Source organism: Stomoxys calcitrans, chromosome 4 (assembly GCF_963082655.1).
Source record: "Stomoxys calcitrans chromosome 4, idStoCalc2.1, whole genome shotgun sequence".
Classification (NCBI taxonomy): Eukaryota; Metazoa; Arthropoda; class Insecta; order Diptera; family Muscidae; genus Stomoxys; species Stomoxys calcitrans.
The window spans coordinates 173,224,110-173,244,540 of NC_081555.1; the positions used below are offsets into that span (position 1 = coordinate 173,224,110).

Genomic DNA, 20,431 nt, shown 5'->3' on the forward strand with positions numbered 1-20,431 from the left:
TTAAAACTTTTTAAAGAAAGTTTGTACATATTTCATTATAACAACAAAATACATTACTATCGGCATTCTATCATTCATGTTTCACTAAATAGTTTCATAATTCCGACTGTTATTGGTACAAATCAAAAAAAATAAAAATTGTTGTTGTTGTTTGTGACGTTAACTCATAAATCCCTACACTTAAGTGAATGTAAGTTTACTTAGCCTTCTGTAAGAAAGTAAGGCGTGTAGCAAAGAAGGAGAGCATACGCCTCGCAAACGGGAGGTTGAACAACCTCGCATTGAGGTTGTTCAAATCCCAGTCGGGGTGAATTATTTCAAAAAAATCTTCGATCATTAAGATCGACAAGAAAAGAAAACTAAATAAAGAAATAGGAATAAAAATATGAATAAAAATTTTCTTCGTCCTAACAGCCGAAAAAACTTTGAAAAAAGGGAATTTACTCTTTTGTCCCTCATTGGGATATATCGCCAAGTGATACGTTTTCTCCCGTACCGAGACAATAAATAGACTAAAAAAGTGAAAAGTAAAGTAAAAGTGATATCGCCTGAGATGGTTTTCCACTTCATTGTGTGTTTGCAGGGTGATGGAATATTTCCGGCGTTACTACAAAAAGAGGCCGACTATCTGGCGCCTCATCTGGCCAATATTTTCACATCGTGCCTAAGGCTTGCATATACTCCGAAAGTCTGGCAGGAGGCAAGGGTGGTGTTTATACCCAAGCCCGACAAGGCGAGTTATGCGACACCAAAGGCCTATAGGCCTATAAGCCTTACGTCCTTTCTACTCAAAACCATGGAATGCATTGTGGATACCATGATAAAGAGTAGGACATCCAGTGAACTGCTTAAATACAAACAGCATGCCTATGTCAAGGGAAGGCCGGAGGAGACGGCCCTGAACGAGGTTCTGCATAAATTGAAGAATCCTTCGAAGCCAAGACGTACATACTGGCTGTTTGCATTGACATCGAGGGGGCGTTTAATAATGTGCGGACCGACAAATTGATCCAATCCTAAGACCAGTACCGGTTGGATCGGGCCCTTAGAGACTGGATGAACCATATGTTAAGGAACAGGTGGATAAATTGCTGGTAACATGACATAGGTATAATGGAGAAAGTGGCACAGGACACGCCACATGGGGGCATTTTTTATCCTTGGGGTGACCACCATAAATAACCTATTATGGATGCTGACTGAGAAGGAATTTGAACCCGTCTGCTATGCAGACTATGTTATGATACTTCTTAGGGGTAAGGATCCGAACCAGCTATGCAGAACGGCAGAAAGGGTTTTGCATATGGCAAATGACTGGGCTAAACCCAGGGGTCTCAATATTATCCCAGAGAAGACTTAAATATGCCTGCTCACGAGGAAGACGAAGGTGGGCCAATTTGATGCACCAACTTTCCTCGATAAAACGATTTCCATATCTGCAAATGCAAATTTTGTCCATTAACATTCCACTTAGGAACAGGGCCAAACTTCTCACGCGCAGCGAAACAGTTGGTAGGACGGCGAAAATCCTATGGGGTTATTCGGATCGTGAGAGGACGAGGCTATTAGTGAAAGGAAGTAAGAAGGAGGTCAGTATAGCTTTTGGTGTCAAAACGGGACACAAAGGACTTACGCAAAATCGGTAAAAACAGTAAGAAAAGTGTGCTAAAAAATTACACATTTGGTGTAAAGATGAAAACAGCCAAAAAATTTCATTTCTACTTAAAAATGTGTGCATTTAATCTTATCTTATAATTTAAGTTTTTTTTTTTTTAATTTTCAACTGTTTGCTAATTTCTTTAACGATTTTAAAAATCAGCAGACAAAGTAACTAAAACAATCATATTTATGTACGCAGAAAGTTATGATCGTATTAAGCAAATGCATTAATAGATATTTAAAAGTTCAAAAGTTTTCTATTGCTTCATTCAAAACTTGAAAATGCTTATTTACATACCAGCAGACATTGTTTGCTAATATCAGCAGACTAATTTCCCTGTGTAACCTTTCATTATTTAAAGAATAAATAGAAATCATAAAAGTCCATCAAGTCCATAGAAATCATTAAAGTCCATCGGCCGCAGGGTGCAAGACCGGTCAAAAGCTCTGAATGTTCGATTATGAATCATCCGCTTTATAGCACAGAACTTTTATCATTAGTTTCGATATATGCCCAACACCCATACTGTAATAAGTTTAATTAAAAAATAGTATATATGAAATTAATTGATTTTATCTCCAAATCGGAAAAGCTTTTTCAGACGGAATCCATATGCTATTAAAATAATGTAATAATATTTTTGTATAAATATAAATGAATTTTTGATACCTAAAAAAAAATAATCGACATTATTAACTTGTAGACCCAATATTTGGAGCGTTTGGTATATCATGGGTCCATCCCCATTCCTTATGACTCCTGCATTTTAATAATGTTTATGTGTTATTAAATAAAAAATTATTGAAATGCTCTATTCGGCCACTATGGGAATATATGGTTGGTTGTCAAAAAATTGTAAAATAAATGTAGTACCACACAAATTTAAGAAAAAGCTCACAAATAGTACCAAAATTTCGAATTCCTCTTTCTGTCCGATTGTATTTTAAATAAAATTAAATGGGCATAACATTTGGATATCTTTGTATTTGAAGCAATTGAACTTGAAACGTTATTTTTTGAAATAAGAATATAAGATACGCAAATTTATTATTTAGGTTAAATTGGGTTGAAAAGAGTGTGCCGATATAAATCCGCCCCATTTAGTACAATATTTAAACCGTAATTGTTTCCTAATTTTGTTCACGAAAATCCCATAAAGATAGTTTGATTACAAAAATATGTTCTTGGTTTCATTTATTTATGGTTACTATATAGCCTAACATTTTTGTATTGTTTTTGGAAACAAAGAAACTTTTTGATCCAATAAGTGTTACAGTCATCAAGTAACATGAAAATGAAACTTAAGATATTGCTAAATACTAAATTTTAAACCTTGTACAAAAAATTAAGTATTTAATTCTAAAATTAAAGAATTTGTACACATTTGGAATATGTTTCCAAACATTTTTACGCTTAAATAAATTTAGTTCCCTGAACTGAAAACATTGAACTAGATGTTAGTACGCTGAACGAAAATTTAGTACGTTAAAACAACCCGTTATAGTCTAACACGGCAATGACCAAAGACCTCGGACTTAAAACTTAAGCTAATGATAGATTTTAGGCGGCCGACTATCACTGAATATACAAATTTTCCTGCCAATAAACATCGCCGTCAAGAGCTTTAGAGGGAACTGTTACAAAGACTTTAGCCAGGAAGATGCTACACTCGTTTTACATTCGCACAGACATGTCGTTGTTACTGCCTTCTATCTTAGATCTATTTTTGCCAATTTCAAATAATATATTTCGATAAATTGATTTCGTTGAATATAATTTTTGTTGGCCAGAAAAAACTAAATTAATTTATTTGTATTGAATTTGATATTTTTTACTGAATTCCATAAAGTAACAAATTTAGAATTTTTATGAAATTTATAGTTCTTTGTACTAAAACAAAAGTTTTTGGTACTTTTCTCATATAATAAATGTGGAGCTTTGAATGGAAACGTCTAAAGTACAAGGTATATTATCCTGCAATAACTACGGTATATTGTACAATATTGTTCTTTTACAAAATGTACTAAAGAATTAAATAAGTACATTTTACATAATGTAGTACATGAAAATTAAGGAACAAGGCCAAACATCTCACCTATCAATGAGGGCTGCTCGGTTCGATTTTAAGCTCAATGATCAGGGAACACCTTTTTATTGTCGAGTCCGACACCTCCTTTGGGATAAATTAAACATAACATAACACTTCACGAATGTGGTCAACACTTGAAGGGGATAACCACCCCTGAAAACTTTTTCTGACGTTCTCGTCGGTATTCGAACCCAGTCGTTCAGCGCCATAGGCGGATATGCTATCCTCTGAGCTACGATGGCTTACATTACATTGCCCTTCATTAATATAAAATTTAGTATTTTGTACGAGAATTTACAAAAATAATTAAAGAACCCAATTGAAAAGTCGTACAAGTTTAGTTCATTGAACTGAACTAGATAATTAATACAAAATTTATAACCACGTACAAAATCTCTAACCAAATTACCGTAACTACGTGAACACGTTAAACCTTTCGCAATCTTAATTGTGAATTATGTATTCTATATTGAAAGAGAATTCTTGAAACTTAAAAACGCAAATGTTAAAATCGATCATAATTTATAAAAAATTTTACATTCAAATGTTACATAGAAATGGTATAACATAATTAAATACGGGAAGAAATTTCATTTGATATGAAAGCGCACTCGATCACGTATTGGATGATTCGGCCGCAAGTTCGAACAATTTTATACTACCAACTACATTTAGAACCTAAGCATTTTGTACTAAATTTTATGTTAATTACTAAATGTAGACACGAAATTGAAAAACTTTGTAATTTTTTAAATAAAGTAAAGAACAATGCTCAAACGGTGTTTTAGTTCTTGACGGCAAATTTATTAGTTAGTATTAAATTATGAAAAAGGTTGATAAGAAATAGTGCAGAATATGGAACTTGTAGATCACACCAAACCTATTTTGATTTGGGACAAAATATAGAATACAAATAATTGTTTATGCTTCTTGATACAGAAGGCAACCATAATTTGAATATTGCTTAACAGAATTTTAAATATTGGTTAAGATGCCCTATTTAGTACTAATATTTGATTATTGAAAAAAGATATTAAGATATTTGGTCGTTTGATGGTTGACTATAAAGCAAGTAAATTAAGTGTTACTTTTACTATGTAAAGTTTATTCAAGAAATTTTTGTCAAGAGTGTGCCAATGGGTACTAAGTTAATTAATTAAAAAAAAAATATGGCGTCGAAGGAGAAAAAAGCCGATTATTAGGTTTCAAATTTACAGAATAATTTGAATGACAAATTAAAAAAAATTATGTTATATGCTTAATTCAAGAAAATATTTCGATAATAGCATGACTAACTGTATACTTTATAAATTGGGGAAGTCATTTTATAATTTAGGAATACTCAGTCCAAGTTTATTCTCATTATGTGAAAGTATCAGGCAAAATGAATGCATATTAAGAAAATTCTAAGAAATGAGAATGCTAATTAAATACTCAAACAAAGTCTCCCGTGGTTCTAATAAAAAATGAGCTAAAATAAGATTTGAGATTTGCTTACAATTTAGAGCAACGCAAATCTTGTAGGTACTTGTATAACTAAACGGACGGAAATTGTTTTATACATAACCAAAAACTTTAAAATATATATAAAGTGATACAAACAATTACATTAGTTAATAAAATTATGGAAAACTAAAAATTAAAATAAAACTATTTTGTTGTTTTTTTTTTAATAAAAAAAAAAACAAATTTAATTTAATTTCTATAAATTCATCTTTTTTTATTTTTTCCGTAAATTTGCTTATAATTTCTTTAAATTAAATTATTCTAAAATTATAATTTGTTTCTGTACAATAGTTTGCGTTTGTTTGTTGTTTAATTTAAGTTATTTACAATGTCGTTTTGTGTTATATTTTTTTTCTGCTATTAAATTTATTTTACATTTGATTTTTTCGTATTAAATACTCAAATACAGGTTTACTGGTTTGCTTTTTTTTTTTTTTGGTAATTTAATTAATTAAATAACATTATATTTAAACATATAATAACATGGGATTGATTTATTTATTTATCTGTTTTAATTTATTTCATTATTTAGTTTTTGAACACATTTATTCCAAACTCTCAAAAAACACATTAATTTTTTTGGATTTTTTCATAATGTTTTTTTATTGTGATTTTTTGAAATGCTTTCTCATCTAGACTGAAATGAAATCCTTAGTGGTAGAAAATTATTGAGAACGGTTCAAAATGCCAAACGAAAAATGTTTCAAATTTGAATTTCGAAGAGAAATAGAAAGTTTTAAAGCGAAACTGTACTTGGCATTGTGATTAAGACTTTTAATTTAAAATAAAAATAAAATTTCAAAAGGAGAAATAATATTTTTAAAAATAAATATCTATTTACTTAAAAAATTTAAATAATTACTTAAATATAAGAACAATCAAAGTATAAAGACAATCAAAGTAAATGTGTTTTAATGGAAAAATTTAAATTTAAAAATCCTTTTGAACCTTAAATCAGAAAAATAGTTTTCAAAAGAGGAAACAATAAATATATATAAAAATATTAAACTTCATATCTTTACATAATAAGAAATAATAAAAAATTATTTACGAAACACAATAAATTTAAAAAAATTAACATATTTCTGAAAAAATTAAATCTTGAAAAATTTTTTTCAAAAACCCGTCAATGTTAAATTTATAAAAAAAAATCAAGGGCAAATCTTGTGGATATTTTTGCATTAAATAAACTTTCATGCAAGAAAAGTCTAAAGTTCAAAAGTTGAGCAAAGGCCTAATTCACAGACAAGTATGAAAGGTTTCGTTTTTCCATTCCTAGTGAACCCAAAAATACGGTAACTGTATCGGAAAATCAATAGGGTGTTTAACGAACGTAAGCGGAATTTATGGCTAGAGTATTTGAAAATTTGTAAGGTAGTGCCGTAAGTCAAGTAACTCTAGGACCGTGGCAGAAGAGATTATAGAAGTCATAATTTTTTGTACATCCCAAACAAATATAGTGAAGATAAAGTACAACAATAAACTACTAACCAATTTATAGTAGTCTAAGTTGCAAATGTCACTTAATCGTAAAATCTTCCAACGCTCTGAGTTGCAACAATATTTCTATGATGCTGAACAAACCGGGAGTCGTGTAATTGATCAGGCTTCTTCAACTTGTCTTTCGACACGTTTAAAGTTTTCGACGTTTGGAAAATGGTCCCAGTGATCCCGCAACAGAAAAGGATTTGAGTAAGAGAGAAGCGTGCCGATTGATAAGCATTCTCTCGCTATTAGCCACTATGCTTCATACATTGGAGTAATGCTAAAGCCAAGCTCCCAAGCTTTATGGTAGAAATTTCAATTGTTAAGCATTAGAAGAGATGATAGGATTTCAGTTTCTTTTAACGAAATGGCAGTGATTGATCTGTAGAAATGTCCCAAATTGTTCAACCCTCAATGTATTGAAAATCCTAAAAGTGATTGAGTAAGGAAGAGAGCTTTTCGTCTCATCCTTGGTCTCCGAGCAAATAATATATGTCATATGCAGCGTCAAATCGTCTAGGCGCTGAACTCCACGAAATTCTACACTGGTGTTGAAGATACAGGGAGTTGAGTAACTGACCAGGGCGCTCATCAAGACTATGAATATTCGTTCCCGTTATCCCTAAAATGGTCAAAGTGATCGTGCTACTGAAGCCAGGCAAGGATGCAAGCAGATGAGATTTATATAGACCGAATTCCCTTCCCTCGACAGAAGCTTAAGCTACTACTATTACTACTCCTCACAAATTCACATTTCAAAGAACTGAGCATCAGCATGGATTTAAGAATTTTAATTTTTCCCAAATTTGAAAAAAAAACTTTTTAAGAAAGAAGCAATGAAAGCAGGCCGAACTTTGGATACCCAGCACATCGGGTATATATGTAAACTACCTTTCATCAAAATCCGGTGTAAATTGCATACCTTATGTCCCATATCAGTTATATCGAAAAATGTCCCAATTTGGACCAAATACTAATCAGTACAATTCTATGTTTAATTGAATATAACAAAATATTGGTCTTTTAGTAGCTATATCTAAAAATAAATCGATCTGAACCATAAACAACACGGATGTCGAAAAGCCATTCATGAGTCACTGTGTCAAATTTCAGTGAAATCGGATTATAAATACGCCTTTAATGGGACCAAGACTTTAAATCGCGATATCGGTCTACATGGCAGCTATACCCAAATCTGGACCGATTTGGGCCAAGTTGCAGAAAAACGTCAAAAAGCCTAACACCATGCACTGTCCCAAATCTCGGAGAAATCGGACAATAAATGCGCCTTTTATGGCCCCAAAACCTAAAACCGAGAGATCGGTCTATATGGCAGCTATATCCAAACTGGACCGATCTGAGCTAAATTGACGAAGGATGTAGAAGGGACTTACACAACTCACTGTATCAAATTTCAGCAAAATCGGATAATAAATGTGGCTTTTATGGGCCTAAGACCCTTAATCGGCGGATCGGTCTATATGGGGGCTATATCAAGATATAGTCCGATATAGCCCATCTACGAACTTAACCTGCTTATGGACAAAAAAAGAATCTGTGCAAAGTTTCAGCTTAATATCTCTAATTTTAAAGACAGTAGCGTGATTTCAACAGACAGACGGACGGACATGTCTAGATCGTCTTAGATTTTTACGGTGATCAAAAATATATATACTTTATTTTCTCGGAAATGGATATTTCGATGTGTTGCAAACGGAATGACAAAATTAATATACCCCTATCCTTCGGTGGTGGGTATAAAAATACGTCTAATAATCATTTCATTAAATCTTAATCCCAATGCTCTTATTTTTGGAATATTTACCACTTACCGGATTTCAGAAGATTACTAATGTTTTTGTCACTAATTTTATAATACTAAAATGTATTAATTAAAAAATTATGTTATTAATTTTCTTCAGAATTTAATCATTTCTTGGTTTATTACATAAACTGCTAGTTTCTATTTTTTTCCTCTTTTAGTGGTTTCTTTAATTTAATTATAATGTAAATTTTAAATCTTTTTAAATTATTATTTTTGGTTTTTTGTTGTTTTTTAAATAATAAGAAATTTTTTAATTGTTTTTCATTAGTTATTATATTTTTCATAATTTTTGTTTTGTTGTTTGTTGGTGTTTTGTTTGTTTTAAATTTTCTTTTAATAATAATAAATTTTATCATACTTAAAATTAAATTAAATTTGATTTAATTTTAGAATTTTTTTCATCAAGTATTTATTTTTTTTTTGTAATTTTATATAATTTTTTTGTGTTGTATTACTTAGATAAATAATCTTTTTTTGGTTTTTTAAGGATTATGAGAACTTTTTGTATAGAGCTTTTGTTAATTGTTTGTTTTTTTTTGTTTGTTAGTATTTGTTTATTTTAAATTTCTGTACAAAAGAAAATAAAACATATGCCTTTCATGAGCCAAAAAGAGAATTAAGGGCAAGTGTAAAGCCAAAATATGGAATTTATCGGAAGTTAACTTGAATGGGATAAAATGATTAAAAGCAACGGTTGGTTATTTTGTAAGGTTTTGACTGGTTTTAGATATTTTCCTTATTTACATTGTTTGAGTGGTATTCGACTTGTTTGCATTATAACTTCAAAGTTTGGATTTGGTTGTAGGATTTTTGAATTGTTCTTTTTTTTTTTTTGCAAAATATATTGAAAATAAACTATGAATTTTTTATAATAAATGCAAAAATGTTCCTTCAAGATCAAGCTGTAGAATTATGAGCTATTTTCATGAAACTATGTTTCTATATACAGCTTCTATATAAAGTCTAGTTTTATATAGTCATTGGTGGTTATTGGTTATTGGTAAAAGACCATAGTAGAAATCATGGACCAAAATTTCAGCCAAATCGGATTAGATTTGCCCTGTCTAGAGGTTCAGGCATTATAATTGGGAGATCGGTTTATATGGGAGCTATTATAACAGGTTATTAAACGATTTAGACCGTATTTAGCGTAGCAGTTCGAAATCGAAACAGAGCACTTCACGCGGAATTTCAACCAAATCGGATAAAAATTGCATTCTCTAAAGGTACATGAAGTCAAGATCCGAGCTATATCAAGTCAAGATATGGCAGCTATATCAAAACATGGACCAATATGATCCATTTACTACCCAAGCGACCTACACCAATGGGAAGTGAATATTTGTGCACAATTTCAAGTTAACGTGCTTTCGACAGGCAGACGGACGCATGAAGTCAAGACGATGAAGAATATATATATATATATATATATATATATATATATATATACATTGTTGGGCCTCAGATCAACATTTCGATGTGTTCCAAACGGAATGACGAAATTAGTATATCCCCCATCTTATGGCGGAGCTTATAAAAATGATAAAAAAAACTTGCATCGAAAAAAACAGTTAAAACAGTTAAAAATCGAAAAATCATCTTGACTTTTGACTACTTCTACAAGCAAAATTGTCGCAACTGGGGCTCGGGAAACCCAAGAGTTAATGTTAAGAACCCTTATCACTCTGTTGCTGCTTATGGTTCGTCGGGGTCATTGGACATTACTTTTTCGGAAATAATGTTGGATCAACATTTACGGTGAATGGATTGCGATATCGGGAGATGATTAATGATTTTTTATTGTCGGAGTTGGATGGTTTTGATCAGGACAATAAGACGGCGCTACGCCTCACAATGAACGGAAAAGTTTACGGGCCGTGTTATATGAGACCTTATGATTTAACACCTTACACTTTCTTCCTTTTGGGCCACGCGAGGCAGCCACTTTGCGATTTGGTTATGGAAAATTTTATGAAAGATATATGATCTTGTAAGCGTGGTAGAGGTGGCCATTGGGTAGATCTTCTTTTTCATTATTAACGACATACCTTCCTATTTATTATAACATAAACATCCGATCATTTTTCTCAAAAATTTCACTTTACTGTAAATACCTAAATAACACCTCTTATTGGAAAACCCTTTACAACAATAGCAAAAAAAATCAATGTGCTGGTAAAATTTTATTTACAACTAAATAAATTAGATTATAAACAAGTAACAATGTTTTATATAAACGTTTTCCTCTTTTAGGATGAAATGCAATATATCATTTTGCTTAAAAATATATAATGTAAACAATTCTAAGTCGTAGAAAGATAATTGTGAAAATTAAATTTTTTTCTGCTGACATAAACATGTTTAACTAATCATTTCATAGGACATATCTTCGACAAGTTACACAATCAACTTTGGTTCCACAATTAGGGGATCTGGGCAACTCTGTCACAGGTGTAGGCTGAGCCGCCATCTAATGCTGAATATTCTGTTCAGTTTTCCGAGCGGAATGCTGTCAAACTCCATATAAAAAAAAACTATAAAAAGGTTTTGTTGAAAGTAGTTTCCCTCTGATGTTATTTTGAATTATTTGAATTGATTATCTAATTTACCTTACCTTATTTTGAATTACCATGTAATAGTTTTTAAGTCACTGTTGAAACATCCCAGTATTCCAAATTAATAGTATGGCAACAAGTTAACCATCCTCTTTGTGTGTTGTTGTATTGAGTGGAGGCCGATGCTTCTTGGTGTTGCCACGAAGAAGTCTCGATCTCTTTTTACTACAGCATCACATCCAAGTGGTTGGTTCTCTGCAGCCTTTTATCATCTACATAAAATGTAAGTTGTATCCCATACACCCCTCTAAATAAAAGACAACCATATCATCCCATTTTGAACTCAATCATCTCGGGTTTTCATTTAAAAGGCAAGTGAGGTGATTCATTCCTCAATAAACTTGAAGCTTTTATTTTATTTGAAATAAAATAAAAAATATAAATAGTGAATTTGGAGTAATTTTCAAACAAAACGAAAAATATACTACATCTCCGTAGTATGAATTTGCCATGTGCAAAGTTTCTCCACATTAATGACACAAATCCCAGCTCATTTACTCCCAAATAGCTAAAATCCCTTATTAATATTGAACATGGTCCTTCGAACCTTTATTGAACACAGCTTAATGGTTAAATACCTCAAAAGTTCATTTTGTTAGTATCACGGAAACCCTAACTCGCTGTAACAAATGTCAAACTGTCGTTTTTTTACATGTGCCAAGACCGAAAGGAGAATTATAAGTTTTTATTAAATATTTTTCATCAGACAACGGAAAGTTAGTTCAAGATCGTGAAATCGGTGGAAAACTATTGTTCTCCATCCCACGCAACGAGAACGCGAAGAATTGCTGAAATTTTTAGTTACAAGGCCCTGACACGTGTAGGTAACGGTTCAAGGCCACCAACCTTGGAAACGGGCACATTCTGCAGGAACTGTACACTTCAGCAAAACCACAAAATTAATTAATCGATAATAAAGGCGGCGGCATCGTAACTTCCAATTACAGGAAGCCCCATCATCGCATAAAGTAATGTGAATAATATCCAATATTTCTTTTGGAAAACATACAGAACGTACATAAATACGTAGTCTTCGCCTGAACCACGTTATCTAAATGTATGTACATCCCTGTTTAAAAGAGGAGGCGACAAAATTTCGAAAGGCTTGTACAACTAAATTGTTCTCACCGACTCATTCCTCCAAGTCAATAGACAGGGACACCCAATTTCTAAACCCTTTCAACTGCACCACCTCGTCAGCAGTATATTTTCTGTGGTGATGTCCCGCTGGATTAATGATGTAAGTCCAATTCCAATTTTTAGCTAGAAAGATAAGTGAAAAAATATGAACCATCTCATTTCTTACGGCTGAACAATCCAAGTTCCCTCCGAGAAAGATACAGGCGAACGAAAACTACCATCTTTCGGTAGAATTTAGTTTCATGATAGTTTTACTACATTTGCCTACAGATTTCTGGACACACCATCAAAGCCTAACACATTTTCACCAACATTCACAATAGGCGTCATCAATTTTTTTTTTTTTGCATGTTTATAAGCCAATATAGGAGAAACTCAACACATTCCGATTAGACTAATAATTGTTGAATGCAAATGCCCAACACAATAACCACCTTTGAACAATCACAGATCTCCATTTATTCTAAATGGAATCTGGAATAATAAACTGGAATCATCCTTAAAGTACGCCACACTATTTCTACATTAGTGATTCACAATAACACACATTTGGTACCATATATAATTTTTCACCTTTTGCACAAGCTGGTTATTTATGTTAACTGGAGTTGTACTATGCAATAGTATTTGATTCTAATTTATAAATCTATTCTCGATTAGAACCCTTATAAAGGCCGCTAGAGACTAATTTTTGGCACACATGCTGGACGTTTTAACTGGTATGAAATTCATCTACAATAACTTGTATTGCCCCCTGCATGCGGAATCTGTTTTCTTCTAATTGCAATGTAAAGATAATATACACGCAGTATTGGTTTGAATCAGTATTTTTTGGACCCAATTGATAAACAATCCCTTTGTTTTAAGAGATAACCCCGTTTGAATTCACAATACCTGAGTTTTATATTCCTCTTTTAAGCCAAGACACAAACCATTATGGAGGATTTTACATTTTATTCCGATGATTTGGTAATATTTTGTTCGGAATTTGATAACCTTGCAAAGACTGAAATTACGGACTCAATGCTTGAGGTAAATTTGCATGACTTGAACCATCGATGGTCAGAGGTGCAAAGGTCATATAAGGAACTTCTTATCAATAAGAAGGGCGACCTTGACCAGAAGTCATTGGAAGCGGCACGAGGCAAATATAGCACATGCACGAAGTCCTTTCATAATTGTAAGGCGAATATCTTCGACTTGCAGAAAACTTTTGTTGCTTCCCCTATAAGCTCCTCCTTTATAGCGAATGACATTCCAGCTACCGATTTAGCTATAAAGGTACCTCCCTGCGACACGGAGCTGTTCTATGGAGGCTACGAAGAATGGCCAGCATTTAGAGACATGTTCTCTGCGGTATATGTCGATCACCCTAGACTACCGCCTGTTCAAAAGCTTTATCACCTCCGCCTCAAGTGTCGCGGGCAGGCAGGAGAGATTGTGAAGAAGTATAAGCTCTGCGGTGAAAATTTTTGCTTAGCATGGGAGGCTTTGCGTATGAGGTACGAAAATAAAAGGATATTAGTGGACAATCAACTTAAAATTCTTCTAAATTTACCTCCCATTACTTCCGAAAGTTGTGAGTCCCTTCAATACTTGCGAAGCACAATTAATGACTGCCTCTCTGCTCTGAAGGCGCAGAATATCTCGACAAAGGACTGGGATCCTATACTTATTTACATTTGCTCCACTAAACTTCCCCACGAAACTCTCTCCCTGTGGGAACAGTCCCTGAAATCTCACAAGGAACTTCCAGAATGGGAACAAATGGACACCTTTCTCTCACATAGGTATGAAGTGGTGGAACGTTTGAATAGCATTCAAGATGCACGACCTGCAACTAAAGAAATTCATAGGGAAAGTACTACTGTGACCAAGGATGAAGCCAGTTTCCCGTGCAAGATATGCAAACTTAACCACCCATTGAAACAATGCCCAGAATTTAAAAAGCTTGACCCACAATCTCGAAGCACATTTGTCTCCTTAAATAACATATGCATTAATTGTCTCTCTTATACTCATACTCGGAAGAACTGTCAGAGCAAATTCACATGCAACACTTGTAACAAGAACCATCATTCACTACTGCATTTTACCCGAAATGGAGCTAGTTCTAATCAAAAAAGCTATAGTCCAAAATCACCGGTTAGCGACGAATCTCTGGCCCCAGAAGAAGCCCCGGATTCTTCTTATACGCATCACAGCAATGTAACTTTGGAAACAGCTTCACACTTTACTTCTAATGCTGACAATTCTTGGAAAGGAAACACTTTGCTACCTACTGCTGTTGTCCAAATAAAGCACAATGGTGATTTGTTAAAAGCAAGAGCTTTTCTTGATCAAGGCTCTGAGCGCTCTTTTGTTTCGAAGACTCTTCAGCAGCGATTAAAGCTTGTGGTTGAGAATAAGAATTTCCAGATCCATGGAATGGGTGGTGAAATTGCGGCAAATTCTAATTCCATATGTTCGTTAACTCTGTATTCAGAGAAGCATGAGATTGAGGTGAATTTGGGAGCGATAGTTGTCCCAAGAATCACAAGGCTTTTACCTAATTTCGAGATAGCCAAGTCACAAACCAATTTTAGTGGCATAGAGGGTTTGGAACTCGCAGACCCTGATTTCTACACTCCTGGGAATGTAGACTTGCTCCTCGGCAGCGATGTGATGCCCTCTCTTCTCATAAACGGGTTACGTAAGATTTCTGAATCTCTCCTTGCTCAAGCCACAATATTCGGTTGGATTATTAGCGGGCCTATGCAGTGTCAATCTGTTTCGGCATTCTCCATTGGAATTTCTGAAATGGATGACGAAGCCATTAGTACACAACTCAGAAGATTTTGGGAGCAGGAAGAGATACCGAATAAGATTCCCTTTTCGAAAGAAGATGAGTTCTGCGAATCTCTGTATTTGAAGACCACGTATAGGAATAAGGATGGCCGATATGTGGTTAAACTTCCATTCAAACCTGGGTTTCCACGGGAGATGCCTTTGGGGTGTTCTCGTTCTAAAGCCCTCATCCAGTTTATTGGTATGGAAAATTCTTTGAAAAAAAATTCCGAGTTTGCCGAAACTTATCGAAATGTTTTGGCCGAATATTTGACACTTGGTCATATGACACCAACATCATCTCAGGAAATAATTTCCCAAGGTTCATTTCACTCATATTATATGCCTCACCATGCGGTTATGAAGCCCGACAGTCGGAGTACTAAGCTAAGGGTAGTCTTCAATGCTTCAAGGAAAAGTAACTCAGGCAACTCCTTAAATGACATCTTATTAGTTGGACCAACCCTACAACTGGACCTCATGACCCTGATCGTTAATTGGCGGCTATATCAGTACGTTTTTTGCGGTGATATAGAAAAGATGTATCGCCAGATCTTGGTCCATGATGGAGACACTCCCTTTCAACGAATCGTCTTTCGGATGAACCCATGCGATCCCATTCAAGACTTCACACTCCGAACGGTGACATTTGGTGTAAATTGTGCACCATATTTAGCCATCAGGACATTATTACAGCTTGCCAAAGACTCTGAGGATCGTTTTCCTCAGGCAGCACATATTTTAAGAAATGAGACATACGTAGACGATATTCTGACAGGCTCTCATGATTTAAATTCGGCTATAAAAGTGCTCTCTCAAATCATTACGGTATTGGAATCTGCTGGATTTCATTTGAGAAAAATATCGGCAAACACCAAAGATATACTGGAATCCGTTCCCAACGAATCACTCTTAGATTGTGACTTTCTCAAGTTCGCAGAAACAAGCGGTACTAAAACGCTTGGAATACAGTGGAACGCGCTGAAAGATTGTTTTTCATATAAAATAGAACCCATAGAAAAACAATTAGATATTACAAAAAGAAAAATACTGTCCACTGTCGCAAAAATATTTGACCCGGCGGGGTGGATTTCGCCCATTATAATCCAGTCAAAAATGCTCCTACAACATCTCTGGTTGGAAGGAACTAAGTGGGATGAAAGCGTCAAACCCAATACCCTGCTCAAGTGGAATCAATTTGTAGATAACATACAGCTAATACCCAACATACATATTCCTCGCTGGGTAAAGTTTGCCCCCCTTGTCTCTACGCAGATTCACGGTTTCTGTGACGCGTCTGAGAAGGCGTATTGCGCGGTTATCTATTTACGTGTCCAAAGAAATCAATCAACGGAATCTAATTTATTTGTGTCAAAAACCAAAGTGGCTCCGCTAGAACCCGTAAGTCTACCAAGACTGGAATTGTGTGGTGCTCTACTTCTCTCTCGGTTGGTGAAAAAAGTACTGTCTCAACTCCCGATAAATAATTATGACCTCTACTTATGGTGTGACTCATCGATTGTCCTCGGCTGGTTAGAAAAACCGCCATCATCATGGAAGACATACGTCGCTAATAGGACAGCAGAAATTATTCGAAATATTGGTAACATTTCATGGCGTCACATTCGATCAGCAGACAATCCAGCAGATGTGGGTTCTAGGGGTTGTAATACTATGGACCTCATGCAGAATTCCTTGTGGTGGAAGGGTCCAACATGGCTTATAGAGCCGCCAAACGAATGGCCAAAGTCTCTTCCTGCATATATTGACCCGCCCGAAAAGAAAAAGATAAATGTTTTCCATATGAACGAAATTGTAGATCCCTTAGAAAGATTTTCAAGGTGGGACCGCGCCATACGAGTAATTTGCTATGTACGAAGGTTTTTGCATAACTCCCACAAAGAAAAACGACAACAACACACTCAAGACTCCAAAATTATAACACATTCCGAATTCACCGAAACAAAAAACTTGCTAATTACTTTGGCCCAAAGGCAGTACTATGGCAAGGAATATCATTCACTTTTGACGTCAAAACCTATTAGCAAGAAAAGTCCTTTATATTCTCTAAATCCTTTTATTGATAAATGTGGGGTACTCAGAGCCTCAGGCAGAATCTCAAATTCAGATTTCGCCTTTAACGAACGCCATCCCATCATAGTCCCCGTAAAGTCCAAATATTGCACTTTATTAATCGAGTTTACTCACATTTTTTTGATGCACGCCGAACACAACCTAATGATAAGGACAATTCGAAGCGAATATTATGTATCGAGGCTTAGATCAGCAATAAAGAAATGCATACATCAATGCAAAACTTGCATTGCATATAAACAGCGCCTCCAAACACAGTTCATGGCAGCATTGCCTATTGAACGAAGCAAATTTTCCCCTCCGTTCACCATAACAGGTCTAGATTTCGCGGGACCATTTCCAATAAAGGTGTCTCGACTACGACAGGCTACATTTCTTAAAGGTTATGTTTGCATTTTTATTTGTCTAAGTACGAAATCCATCCATTTGGAACTCTGCTCGGACCTTTCATCTGCCTCATTTCGGGCTGCCTTTGTAAGATTTGTTGGAAGGCGAGGCCTGCCACAAAAGTTGATGTCGGATAATGGTACTAATTTTGTGGGGGCTGAGAGAGCATTTAATTTCCAATATGTCCATTTTCTCAAAGCCATATCCAAGGATATTGTTGAAAAGTACGCTACACATGGATTTCAGTGGACCTTTATTCCTCCCAATGCCCCACATATGGGGGGAATTTGGGAAGCTGGGGTGAAATCCTTTAAAATGCATTTTCGGAAAGTAACCCAGAATGCCAAATACACGTTCGAGGAATTTTGCACCCTTTTAGTACGAATCGAGGCGGTCTTAAATTCTCGACCCCTATCACCGATGACGGACGACCCTTTGGAATTATTAGCCTTGACCCCAGGTCACTTTTTACGAGGTGCTCCTATGGTTGCTATGCCGGAGGCTACTGACGAGACATTTCCTATTGTAGACAAATGGGATAAACTCAAATCTATCCAACACCAATTTGCTCGGAGGTGGAAGGATGAGTACATTAAGGAACTTCAAAGCAGATACAAGTGGCAGCGTTTGCAAAAGAATTTATCCGTAGACCAGTTCGTCCTTATTAAAGACGACTCCTTGCCTCCGTGTGAATGGCGGTTGGGTCGCATTACAAAAGTTTATCTAGGACCAGACGGTCTTGCCCGGGTAGCTGATATAAGGACTCAGCTTGGGACCATAAGGAGACCAATAGTAAAATTGTGTATTTTACCATATAATGCTCCTCAATCTTAAATATTCCTTACAATCGTTTCTGTCAAGACGTACCTATTTGAAATTATCATTATTTCATATCATCACACAAAATTTTGTCTTCCACAGGGACAGAAGAAATTCCAGAATCCATCAATGCCTAATTTGTAAAAATTATCACCCTCTTAGATATTGTAGACAGTTCTTAAAAATGGCGGTCAAAGATCGTCGTCGTGCTGTTGTTCGCCATAAGTATTGCTTAAATTGTTTGGCCCGTTCGCATAAAACAGCGCAGTGCACATCAACTAATTTATGCCAACGTTGCGAAAGGGGACACCACACCCTACTCCATGAACCAATTCAACAAAGACTACAACCAGAACGATGCCGAGCTGACAGAAGAAGAGTTCTAAAAACCAAATGCCAACGTCCAACTACACAATTGCGTCCAGCCGAGAGAGGTGGTCATAACTCAGCAAATTCTAGACTACGTTATGGTAATAACAGTAATTCAGAAAAATCTCAACGGTGCCTGGAGAAAGCTTTTCGTATATTGAACCAGCTCAAACGCGCTCTATAATTGTTGCCCTTTCCGGCCAAGGGGGGCAGGATGTTGAAAGTAGTTTCCCTCTGATGTTATTTTGAATTATTTGAATTGATTATCTAATTTACCTTACCTTATTTTGAATTACCATGTAATAGTTTTTAAGTCACTGTTGAAACATCCCAGTATTCCAAATTAATAGTATGGCAACAAGTTAACCATCCTCTTTGTGTGTTGTTGTATTGAGTGGAGGCCGATGCTTCTTGGTGTTGCCACGAAGAAGTCTCGATCTCTTTTTACTACAGCATCACATCCAAGTGGTTGGTTCTCTGCAGCCTTTTATCATCTACATAAAATGTAAGTTGTATCCCATACACCCCTCTAAATAAAAGACAACCATATCATCCCATTTTGAACTCAATCATCTCGGGTTTTCATTTAAAAGGCAAGTGAGGTGATTCATTCCTCAATAAACTTGAAGCTTTTATTTTATTTGAAATAAAATAAAAAATATAAATAGTGAATTTGGAGTAATTTTCAAACAAAACGAAAAATATACTACATCTCCGTAGTATGAATTTGCCATGTGCAAAGTTTCTCCACATTAATGACACAAATCCCAGCTCATTTACTCCCAAATAGCTAAAATCCCTTATTAATATTGAACAGGTTTATAGTGAGGAAAATGGCAAAAAACTATTATAGTGGCAACGCTTGATACTATTGCCGGCATAATTTTAGTTTGTTTCGTTGGTTTCAATGATTCGTTTTTCTTTATTTTTTTGAGAAAAAATATATAAAATAGCAAAAACAATAAATGCAGATGAAGAAACGTGTTTTGGTATGGAAACAAAAACATTTAATTGCTGTCAAATTTCGCTTGCGAAACAATTACAAATTTCAGCGGCTATTCCGAAAGCACAATAGAATATCAACCCTAAGCGAAGAAATTTTTTCAAATCGAAGAAGTACCAAAGTTTTGTCTATATCAATTCGTATTGTTTAATACTGTTTCATAACTATTCTATATATGTACATATATGCGCTTATAGACAATTCTCAACTATTCCGAGAGAAGGTAAGATCACTAAGCATCCAATGATCAGAGTTTTCCATTCTCAATTACAATTACTTGACAATTACAATTACTTGACAAAAAATTTTGTACAGGACATAATTCAATAGAATAATTACATAGCAATTCCCTTTGAATTGATAAAATAAATTGATACATTACAACTGGAGAAAACTTAAGTCATTCCAATGTTGCAGGAGACATGAGACACTCCTAAGCAATAAACGATCTCAGTTTTAATATCGATCTGTATTGATTGTTTTGAAGTTATTGGAAAATATGTACAATTATGACGAGATGGCATTATCGCATAGCGTTAAAGCATTATGGTTTACCGATATCAATTAATATAGTCGAAATGGTTTAAGGAGCATTTTGATGATTTTAAGAGCA

At 34.7% G+C, this 20,431-nt stretch overlaps 2 protein-coding genes across 4 annotated transcripts in view; one reads left to right on the forward strand and one right to left on the reverse strand.

Annotated features, from left to right (window-relative positions):
- Positions 1–20,431, reverse strand: part of LOC106082695 (potassium voltage-gated channel protein Shaker) — a 694,624-nt gene that overhangs the window by 15,134 nt on the left and 659,059 nt on the right. The window lies entirely within an intron of this gene.
- On the forward strand, positions 11,121–19,384 carry LOC131996719 (uncharacterized). Of its 3 annotated transcripts, none has more exons than XM_059366524.1 (2): positions 11,121–11,403; positions 18,609–19,384. In XM_059366524.1, the coding sequence occupies exons 1-2, from the start codon at positions 11,303–11,305 to the stop codon at positions 18,997–18,999; spliced, it is 492 nt and encodes a 163-aa protein (XP_059222507.1). In that variant the 5' UTR covers positions 11,121–11,302; the 3' UTR covers positions 19,000–19,384. The 3 variants fall into 3 exon arrangements, 2 of the variants coding, with proteins under 2 accessions (XP_059222507.1, XP_059222508.1); XR_009397945.1 differs by lacking the exon at positions 11,121–11,403 and adding an exon at positions 11,775–12,420 and having other exon boundaries at positions 18,549–19,384; XM_059366525.1 differs by lacking the exon at positions 11,121–11,403 and adding an exon at positions 11,778–12,420.

Bases quoted from the DNA above. Each gene is read 5' to 3' on its own strand.
- LOC131996719 (XM_059366524.1), top strand. From the start codon at position 11,303: ATGCTTCTTGGTGTTGCCACGAAGAAGTCTCGATCTCTTTTTACTACA. The intron at 11,404-18,608 runs GTAAGTTGTATC...TCACCCTCTTAG, and splicing joins TTTTATCATCTACATAAAAT to ATATTGTAGACAGTTCTTAA.